This window comes from Octopus bimaculoides, chromosome 5 (assembly GCF_046866305.1).
Source record: "Octopus bimaculoides isolate indiv1 chromosome 5, ASM4686630v1, whole genome shotgun sequence".
Classification (NCBI taxonomy): Eukaryota; Metazoa; Mollusca; class Cephalopoda; order Octopoda; family Octopodidae; genus Octopus; species Octopus bimaculoides.
This window is the reverse complement of record NC_142932.1, coordinates 21,191,195-21,203,126: the sequence shown is the minus strand read 5'-3', so window position 1 is coordinate 21,203,126 and position 11,932 is coordinate 21,191,195. Positions and strand designations below refer to the sequence as shown.

Below are 11,932 nucleotides of genomic sequence, written 5' to 3'. Positions count from 1 at the left end.
GAGTCAATTAAAATAACTCTGAATGCTGTGACCCAACATTGTCACAAGCCAAGGAGCCGAAAAATAAAAATAAATATCTAGAGCAGACCAAAAACTTGGATCCTTATAGTCCCTTATGATCTATGAATTATGCATTACACAGGATAATGTAGCAAATCATAACTTATCCTTAAACTTGATGACATCTTGGAAGAACAATGTAAAAGAAAAAACAACATCACAGGATGGTGCTACACTATATTTTGTTTTTAGCATCATGAACTGGACTTTGACATCATACCATCAAACTTATCAACCTGACGAACACAGACCTAGGAAAGATTAGTAAACATATTGTAGAGAAACATCATCCCCAGTGTGAAAGATGTAGCCCATGTTATACCTTAGAATAACACAATTACTGTCAGAGTAGTTCAAGCCTATCTTGAACAGACACAGAGAGGCATTAAGTACTACTATGAAAAAAACCTAGATTTAACATTTAATTTTACAAACTCAAATCACTATTCATATCTAAAACTATATGAAGCACCAAGTTACATCCATAAAGACACCAATCACACACAAAATATATCATCAATAATTAACTTAGCAAATATCTCATGTAAAGCTTTGAAACAAACAAGCTAATGTTTACAGATGTAGTCTAATAATATAAAGTAACCCCGTCAAGATATGGGTTTACACAGAACTACATTGGTGGTCTAACAACAACGCTAGAAATAAGTATAGAAGTATTAGCCACCCTACAATATTCAAAATCTCCTTCAAACTAATTAGGAAATATTTCAGATTGCAACACAAACTCCCCAATTATCCAAAGCATATATAAATAGGCTTGACCTAATCCATTTAAGCTATATTATTTCCATCAAAAGCATATGTTTCAAAACCTATTTATAAGAAAGGACACAATGTTAGCCAAGTTACAACTGAGAACTGAAAATTAAGAACATATTGGAACATATTGACTAAGGTATACCCATACTCAAGGAATAACAAAAAGTGTAACCTTTGTACAACCAAAAGTATAGATACACTAAGATGCTAACGTTAAGAGAATTGCATCCTAAATACATATGACAATGAAATCTTACAGTCACTATAGACTGTTAACATACCTGTAGAGGTCTAACAAACTACAAAAACATGCTCTTCCAAAGACTCAATTGAAACCTTTCTTATGAAATGTAAACATTACTATGCTCAATCTTCACTACACCACACTTCTATTTGCTCCAGGTTATGGTAATTACTGTGTGATAATTTGTAAAATACTCTATGACTGGTTGATTCTTATTATGACATTTTCCACTCTTAGTGATTAAACCTCTCAGGAGGGATGTACATGCATTCATGTATTTAGAAATGTACACTGAGGCTTGTGTATATAAGTGTGTGTATATGTGAACCATACATATATCTACATATGTGTGGGTGTATGGATATATGTGTGTGTAGGTACATATCTTTATCTTCTATCTTTTACATGTTGCAGTCATTGGACCGTGGCCATGTTGGGGTACCATGACCTCAGTACTTATATTTTGAAACCTGGCACTTTATCAGTCTTTTGTCAAAACTAAATTACAGGGATGTAATCAAAGCAATACAATTGTCAAATGGTGGTGGGAAACAAACACAAACACATACACATATATCCACACACACACAGTGTGTGTGTGTGTGTGTGTGTGTGTGTGTGTGTATATATAGATAAATAGATAAATACACACACACACACGATATATATATATGGTAGGCTTTTTTCAGTTTCTGTCTACCAAATCCACTCAAAATGCTTTGGTTGGCCCAAGGCTATAGAGAAGACACTTGCCCAAGATACCATGCGGCGACACTGAACCCAGAACCGTGTGGTTAGGAATCAAACGAGAGAGAGAGAGAGAGGTAATGGTTTTCTATTTTCATGTACATTAGGCTTTAAATAATGCACACTTTATATGTGCATGAAGTTGAGTAAAAAGTCATCCAGACACATATACATAAGTCTATATTTATAGATATAATAGAAAATGAATGAACTGAAACACTTATGAGAGACTAAGTCCAAGTATGAATTCTGAACAGAACTAGTTTGCATGCAGGTGAGTGTAGATAGTTTGGCATATGCTAATACTGATATATAAGGAATATACTTATAAATATAGATATGCATGTGTATATATATATATATACACGTCTGTTGTTATTATTTGTATATTCTCCCATATATATATATATATATATATATATATATATGGGAGAATTTACGAAAAAAAACAACAGACGAGGACAGGTGGTGTAAACAACAAAAGGATGTATTAGTTTAACGCTCGGGAATAGAGAAAGTCTTTAACGTTTCGAGCTACGCTCTTCAACAGAATCAAATAAGGAGAAAAACAAGGAGAAATATATATATATATATATATATATATATATATATATATGTTGAAGACTTGTGGGTTGGAGAAATACATAACAGCAATATGAGAGAGGAAAAAAAAAAAACGAAGAAACCCAGTAAACTAGTGATGTCAGCCAGCATCAACAACAGAAAAAATGGGGTGGGATTTGTAAAAATTCAAAAGGTTTTATAGAAATTGGAATTGCTTGGAATATGTTAATAGCTAAATAAGATATTTTGGAATAATTTGAGTATATTTGTATTCATTATGCCAACAACATAAGGTAGGTTCTGGGGACCTTATAATAAGCTTTTGAACTGGAGATTTGAAATAGGTGAGACTCATCATGGAACGATATATTAAACTGAGGAAAATCAAACAGAAGCTTGGGCAGAATAAGAGGAACAATATAATTTGTATCAGAAGTGAAAAGCTGTAAAACAAGCACTGAATATCAATGATACCATTGAAATGAGTTCAAAAGCATTTAATTATAAATATTAAGGCAAAAATTTCAGAAAATGCTCTCCTTCACATAAATTCTCCAGTAACTGGAAGAGTTATAGAAAAATCGATCATCATTTGGAAATAATTAAGAAATTTAACTTTTTAAGTAGAAATATGAAATTTAAAATTCAATTTTCCAGCAACTATAATAACTGAAATTCTTGCAATGTGAGTGAATTTGCAAGAATCAATACTGCAAATGTCTTCAGAGAAGTGTTATAATTGAGACTGGCATGCTGAGTAACTGACATGGCCATAAACACTGTCAAAACCATTTGAAATATGAGAAAAGGGAATATATTTTCATTTGGAACAGACATTTGGCATGTTGCATTAGTGAGATGTTACTAGATTTACTAAAGACATAATGTTACAGGCTGTACAGATACAGTTTACCATCATATCTTCAAACAGTTTTAACCATCTATAGTTTAGCTTTCAGAGATACCAAGATATAAGTTAAATCTTTTATTAAAGAATTTTAAACAAATAGCAAATGATCAGACAAAAAATAGTCATGATGTCATCATAGAGTATATATGTACACACACACACTTATATATTCATATATACATATATGTATACACATATACACATGTATGCATGTCATCAGTATCTCATCATATTAATGCCATCATTATCATTTTCAAATCCACTTTAATATTTTCTATGGTTGGATGCCCTTCCTGTTGCCAACTTCACCTGTTTCCAAGCAAGGTAATACTCCTCCTTGCCTGTCATGTTTTCATGGCAGATTGGAAACAAGGGACATTGCTTGTATGATGGCAATGCACATTTACACCTATGGAATGATATCATGTTAAAAGGACAGATACACATACACACACATACACATTAAGAGCTTCTTTCAGTTTCCATCTACCAAATCCACTCACAAAGCTTTGATCAATCTAGAATTATATAAGTCAAGTACACACACATACATACATCTGTATGTATGTGCAGATAACATATACATACATACATATATATATATATATATATATATATATATAAATATAACCTTTTCTTAATCCCACTATAATGGAAATATGAACAGAAAGAGACTATAAAAGAGCTATTTAATGCTATTCAGAAGAATGAAATTACATTTTAAATATGTTAAAGACAAGAAGTGAATGAAATGAGATTGGCTTCCATGACAAGAGATGTCAGTGCATAGCGAAGAAATAGATTACCTAGCCATTACAACAACATAGTAGATTAATCATATTGTATTATCAGGTTGGAGGAAAGACAATTATTAAATGGGTTAAGAAAAGACTAGAAGTTAAAAAAATGATATTCAGTTTCCACATGGTTGTGTTGAAAGATAAGTTGAGAATGCACCATCTCTAATATAATGCAAAAATCTCATAAATAATTGATTATGAGATATCTCACTAATAGATCCGATTAACATTTTGGTTAATTAGTTTCTTTTTTTTCCTATTAAGAAATAATAATTAATATGAACAGACAATGTTTCTGTTTGACTTTTTGTTATGTTTTAGCAATGAGAGTGCACACCAACACAGCATCATGACAGAGGTGATGCTGTGTTGAAAAATGACTGATAAAGTTGAAATTTAACCAGAATGGAGTTTAAAATGAGAAAAGAATTATCTAAAACTTGTAAAATATTTCAAAGAGATCTGTATGTTTCATTTGAAGGATATAGACTTTCTTAAAATTTTCTGTACATAATGAAAAAAAAAAAAAAAAAAAAAAAAAAAAAAAAATCAAAAGAAATGAATTAATGTAGTGTTATGTCACTGTTGCTTTCCCTTTACAATGGGAACATGAGAGATATTGCTATAGATGAAGGACTTGAAGTATCAAACAAAAGATTGAAAACTGTAGAACCAGTCAAAGTGCAATATGTATTAGTTTTTTTAAATGTATTTTGTCCAACTGTTGTAAACAGCAATATCTTAGGGAAAATGAAGAATTGCTCTGCATCTATGCATGTGAACATATTTCTATAGTAATTTTGTTTTGGGTGGAACTTTCAATTTTTTAAATAGAGCTTAAATTACATTAAAATATATCACGAATTGCTAAAAAGGAAAGTGAAAAAATAATTTTTCTTAGTAATTGTGTTAATAGAAGTCTATAACTTGTTAGCATTAGTAGACCCTGAGATTGAAGAATAGACACTGACCTAATCTGTCAAGCAAACAAATGGCAAAAAAAAAGGCACATTATCTTTTTGATTGAGTAATTATTGTAGTGGGTATTCAACAACATATTCAAATAGAAAATATTCTAAGTTTTACAATTTCCTTTGAAATCCAGTTTTCTATCCTAGTATGGGTGAGGTGACATTTTCAAATTTCAACAGAGTATTTTGAGAAAAATTGGTTTTTAAGTTGGTGACAATTCAACTCAGTTATGAAGTAATAGAGAATGTGCCAGGAAACTAACATGATATAATGAGTTGTGTGCTGTGACAACTGAAACACAACAACCTTAATATGATTTCAACTCATGACCATTTAGTCAGTGATCTAGCACTGCAAACACACAGGAATTGTGTTTTTATTATAAAGTAGATAAGTCTATATAATACTTAACAGAATACAAACAATATAAAAGGAATTAAAATAAAAAAAACCTAGATAAGATTTTTAACACTAAATGAATGATGATAATGATACTACTTGAAAATGGTGATACAACACTTATATTGTACAGTTGCTACTATGTATACCAATCTGTATAGTTTAATTGTACTCTATTGTTGTTAGATAATAACTTAAAAGTAAAATAATTTAAATGATAATATTAAAAGTATATTAAAAATATATATTATAGCTTCCTTTTGAACTCTAAAACAATAATTTCTGGGTGCCTAGTCATAGTGTATTCTCCATCTTTACACTGAAGTGTTCCATATGTTTTTCATATTATTGTTAACTGGGGATGGTAGAAAACTATTGCTGACATCTGGTACTAGTTGACAGTTCAAAACAAACTGCAATTAAATTAGTAGAGATCAATCAATTCTAAAGGAACCAGAAGATTAATACTCTTGGAAATGACAAGATTTTTGAAGTATATATACTAATATAGCTAACCAATGTAGAGTGTGCCATGTGGAGTATGTACTTGTTTTGAAGTATATACTCACTTTTATTGATAACTAGTGAAGTATGTACTTCTATTAAGAAGGATTTTAACTACATAAAACAATTGTTTAAAGTTTTTAAAATCTGCCAAAGTTATTTGAAAACATAGTAGTTACAGGGAGTTATAATGTACATCTTGAAAATGAAGATGGGGAATTTCCTGAAGTTTCTTATTATAAAGCAGAGACAGGGCAAGCAATTGATTGATATGTTTAATGAAAGTCCAAGATCACCTTCTCTCCCCCACTAGTTTTGTATCTTGACAGATATATTTGTAATTTTGAGACAGCTGGGATCAATCACAAATTTACGGCTTTTATTAAAGGGAAAGAAGTAATTTTTTCCTTGTGATTTTGCGATTGTGTAATTTGAAGCACTGATCATTTATCCATTTCTAAGCTATAATGGTTGCTAGATCTATTTTGTATCATAGTAAAGATAAGTATGGAATGCCTTGAGAGACTGATCATTATTTGCACAGCCGTGTTCATTAAAACTGATGCCATCTAGTTCAGTTGTGGGATGAAAGTACATTAAATAGGGCAACATGTTCTGAAAATTCAACTACACTGCAAGATCTGATAATAGCTCTGGCCACATTTTATTAACAACCTCTGTTGGAATAATATAGAACTTAATATAAGATATGAACCATTGTTAAAACAAATCACTGCCAGATATGCCTAGTCCTCCAAGACAATCCCATGATCTACTGTATCAAATACTACATTTAACAGCAAAAGAAGATACAGGTTTGAAAGAACATAATTGATTTTCTTTTTTCCTCATCTAACAATTTTTAAGATGACTTTCTATTAACATTTTTATGATTTCCTTCTTCACTGTTGATTTGCAGTTTTGTGACAGTGAATCAGAATATTATGGAAATAACATTCTACTTCAGTAAGTTTACATTTATCATTAGCACTAATGATCTCCAACATAGATGTGACCTTATTCAATTATTTAATTTAAACTACAGCCTATTTTCAAATAAGAACAAAAATGAGAAGAAAGAATAAAAGAAAGAAATTTCATAATAATTGCCAGTTGAAATTTTACTGAACATCTCCATTCTTTTTCCTTTTTTATATTGCTATTTGTCTTTATTTCTTTGATGAAAATAATATGAAGATCAAAAAATTGTGATAGAGTTGAAAGTTAAAAACAAAAATATTTCAAGAACGGAACTCAAGAAGACATACTATCAGAATGGTCTAATGACATCACAAGTTATGAAATTATTAGAGTGATACATACATACATACATACATACATACATACATACATACATACATACATACATACATACATACATACATACATATATATATATATATATATATATATATATATATTATATATATATATATTAATGTAGAAATGAAAACTAAATTTATGTATATTAACATGATATAATAACATATGAAAGAATGCAGTCATTATTTCTGATTACTTTTTTTTTATTAGTTTCAACCACTGAATTATCACAATTTAGGGAACTTCTTAAAGGGTTTAAATCAATTATATCAACCCCAGTAATTTGACTGATATTCATTTTACTGATCTCAAATGAGAGACAAGACATAAAATCAACTTGCTGTAATGGGTAGAAACCAATATGGAACAATATTCCAGATGGTATTTTTTGTTTGAAGTAACAATTTTCCCTCATTACACTGCTAACACAAAAAGTAGGACACCTTATTGGCTTATAAACCATTAGTATATTTGGTAGTATATTATGGTTCCAAAACAAAATAGGTATCCCTACCAGCGATTAATATGTACATACCAGTTTCCAGGAATGTTTTTAACATGTAAATTGGTCTATCTAGAAGTGTTATACCATTAAATTTAGTGGATATTTAAGCAATGTGTGTGTGGATGGTTAATAGGTTGGATGTGGTGCTGAAGAAGGTGCTGAAGAACTGAAATATGCATATAAATCCATTAGCTACTTTCTATCTTCAATCACATTGTTTATATAGATGTATTCATATATGAAACAATATATTGGATAGTCTTCAGCTTGATAGAGAAAAAGTGTGACTGGGTAGGTAGATCTGAAGATCACACCTCTTCATTTGGTCAATAACTTATTATAGGACTGCTTAATCAAGGCAAACCTGGGGTTAGGCAATAACAAGAGTAATAAACCTTATACATTTTAAATTTTTGAAAGTATTTCCAAGAAAAAAAGAAATTCGTTTTCCGATACTTTGGTACTCCAGCATGGTCAGATTCCCAGTGAAATGAAAGAATGTGAATTCTTAAAATTGCTCATAGAATTTAAGAACACAAGGAAATACAGAGTGAAATAACTGACAAAATAAACACCATACTGAAGGGAAAATAGTATTTCAAACTAGCTGTTTAATACATTAGTGATAGTTGTTCATAGCTTCAACTTAAATCTTCAACAATTCAATATCTGGGTAACAGAATGATACAAATGGAACATTTCTAAATGTTCTATGTTTGCTACAAAATTTTAGAAGATGCTGTAAAGATAGTTGTTGTTCTGTTAGATCTCAACAGAGACAATTAATGGATAAACCTGTGAACCAGAAATAAGACATTGTGGAAATACAGAAACATCTTTAGAAAGAGTTACTCAGGAAGGTATATTGGAAACTGGGGTAAAAACCACCCTAACGAAGAGCTTCTCATTCAGCTTTCTTTTTGAATAGTTAAAAAGGAGTAAAAAAAAAATGTTAAAAAAAAATATGGTTTTAGATGAACAGAAGACTGAAAGGCAGTTTTGACAAGAAACATAAAAAAGATGAGAAAATAACTTGAAAGATTAACTTGTAACATTTTGTATAAATGTTGACAGATGAGTTGAGATTAAAATATCTGGCTATGACTGGAACATTGTAAGAATCTAGCAGTTATTATTCTTAACTTCGCATATTTAATTATTGGATTTATCAGTGTGTGTGTGTGTGTGTGTGTGTATGTGTGCTGTGTGCTGTGTGCATACACACACGCATTGTGTGTGTGCATGCATATATAACGATGATGAAGATGACGATGATGATGATGATGATGATTGGCAGTGTTGATGATGATGATGGCAATGGTGGGATGATCTGTTTTTTTCTTCTCTGAAAGTAAATTTTAAAATTTTCTAATTCTGAGCAACATTTCCACACATGCAATTTTAATTGTTTGTGACAAGAAGGTAAAGAAATATATCAGTAATAACAGTGAACAGAAGATAATTTGTTTTGAATGATGCATTTGAGATGTTAACAGAATGAATAAACTTGATAACTAATACTTACCAAACCATCCCTGCTGATCCCCATTTACTTCAATAGCCAGTCCAAAATCCGCTAACTTGACAGCAGCTCCCTTTGCTTTGCTAGCAAGCAGCAGGTTCTCCGGCTATTACAAGATACAGCAAGTAGGGAGGCAGATTGGTAGAAATAAATGAAATAAATATTGAAAAAAAAATATGTATATATATATGTGTGCGTGTGTGTATATATATATATATTAGAATAATATGCGGCAACATTGCAAATAATGTTCCCACAAGAAAAGCAAAAAAGAAAGGAAGATGAATGACCCGTTAGCCAAGAAATAACACTTTATGTAACAAATCTTTAGTTGAACTTAGGTTGAACAATATATAAACATATATGTCATGTATGCCAAACCAATAACTTTAAAAACTTCTGACTTGATTTTTCAAATTATTATTATTATTTTGAAATGATTTTAAAATTTATATTTTTAAATCAAAATTTTCATCTTTTTTTGTTTTTCTCTTTTGTCAAAAAATTCGGAAAAATATGTTATAATTTTTTTGACAAGCTGAAGGTAATTTCCAACCAAAAACCATTTTTTTTTTAAAATCATTAATTTGATTGAGTCAATTTGCAGTTTGTAATAAGTTTTTCTAATGACAACAACATTTTATGATTCAAAGTGGCAACAGAAGTCAGGAAAATATTATTTATAATAATGTTATTAGATTAGCAGAATGAACAGTTATCAATACAGCTCATTGCAGGAGTACAGTCAGAGTTACAATTATACTTTGAAAAGTTTAAATGCCTTAAAAATGTTTTTTTGGTGCAAATTAACTAACTCTCTAACACCAAGTTGAACATCAGATCTGCAAACACAACTTAGTCTCAATTGGAGTTATTTTCAGTACAGGAAGATAGGCCAAAAGGAGCATAAGTCTATATTCCTATTCTCAAAACAATCAGACAATAAGGTAAGTTTATTTCTTGACCAACGTTTCATGAAATTATGTAATATTTTACATGAGAAATAATATTAGGAATAAGTGGATAAAGTCAACTAATTTTTTTTTAAACTTCTTGAGAAATGCAATACTATAGTGGAAATAAAGAAAAAAAGCAGTAAGAAAAAAAAAAAAAAATCATATGCGAACATTTCAACAAATTTTAAAATATTCAATAAAATATAAATTTTGAATATAAAAGTGAACTGCTTTTGAAAGAGCAAACAAGAATAAAATTTACATTTTTTTTCTAAATTAAATTTGAAAAAAACGATAACAGCAAAATATCAAGATTTTGTAAATTTATAAAAAAATTAAAAGAGAATGTTAGAGTAATATAATAAAAAAATTTCAAAAAATTGAGTATAGAATATAAGAAAAGAAGAAAATTAAACAAATTAATTTAGAAATACCTATGTCTACTAAATAGATAGTCCTTCATTCTCTTGACGAAATAGCTGAGAGGGAGATTAATCTCAAAATGAAACAATGTGTTAACAATTTCAAAATTCTAACTATAAACATTTGAAATTAAAAAGATTAATATGATATCAAAATGCTATGCAGATCATTCAAAAAGGGGAAAATTTGTGAATATGAAACAGAAAAGGGAAATTGAAAGGACAAATATTAATAGTTTTTATACATGTCTTTTTTTTTTATCCAACTCTATCTTATGTGTGACAAACATGTAGCTGAGAAATCTTTTCCCAAGAGGTAGAAAGAAATTTGTTTTAACACATGAACTATTTCAACATGTTAATACATTAGCAGTAGAGGTTAGTTTTTGTTTGATAACACCACTCTTAAGACTTGTCTTTTACATATTTATTTCTGTTCTATCATACCAATTGGCATATACTCAAGGTGTCTTAGGTGCTACACACACACACACACACACACACACACACACACACACAAGCATGCTTTTCTTTGCATTGCCAATGAACTTATCAACTCCACTCATAAGTCATGCCTTTTAAGTATTTATTTATGCTCTATCATTCCAACTGGCATATTTTCTAAGTGTCTTCAGGTTCTTTATACACACACACACACACACACTTTCCTTTACCTTGTCAATGAACTCACCAACTTTAATTGCAATGTACAGGATCTGGCATTTTTATCCATTGAGTGGGAAAGTATAGTGAATAAGAAATTTGAACACTGTAAGTGGTATAAAGTATTCTGAGTTCTATCTTGACTCAAAGATAGGTGTGAATATAAAAAAAATAATTAATTGTACCCAAAGACTATAAAAAAAATTTACCAGGATAAAAAGCAGCATTGAAACTAAAATAAAATCAAAATAAGAATAAAACCTTAAACAAGATGAGATTAATATTTTAATCCCTGTTTACCATTTTGATAATGATGTCTCTCAGACAGTGAGACATTTTAACATGGAAGTCTGTTGACTGAATTATCAAAAATAGTGGCAGAAAACATTCAAGAAAATGATGTAAAAGTAGAAGAGAAAGAGAAAAAAAATTAGTTAGGGAAAAAAGAATTTTCTTTTCATCAATTTCACAATTGAATGCTGTCTGTTACAGTAGTAATAATAATTCAAAATACAGCTGTTTTGCATAGTTTTAGTGAGTTTAATCCTGTATAACAACTCA

The 11,932-nt window shown here is 29.9% G+C and overlaps 1 protein-coding gene across 29 annotated transcripts in view; it reads right to left on the bottom strand.

The window, feature by feature from the left end:
* Positions 1-11,932, bottom strand: part of LOC106874089 (calcium/calmodulin-dependent protein kinase type II delta chain) — a 349,479-nt gene that overhangs the window by 188,084 nt on the left and 149,463 nt on the right. For all 29 annotated transcript variants that reach the window (XM_089352054.1, XM_089352065.1, XM_089352070.1 and 26 more), the window contains exon 7: positions 9,334-9,436. In XM_089352054.1, coding sequence (XP_089208180.1) covers positions 9,334-9,436 — 103 coding nt within the window. The remainder of the gene's footprint in view (positions 1-9,333; positions 9,437-11,932) is intronic.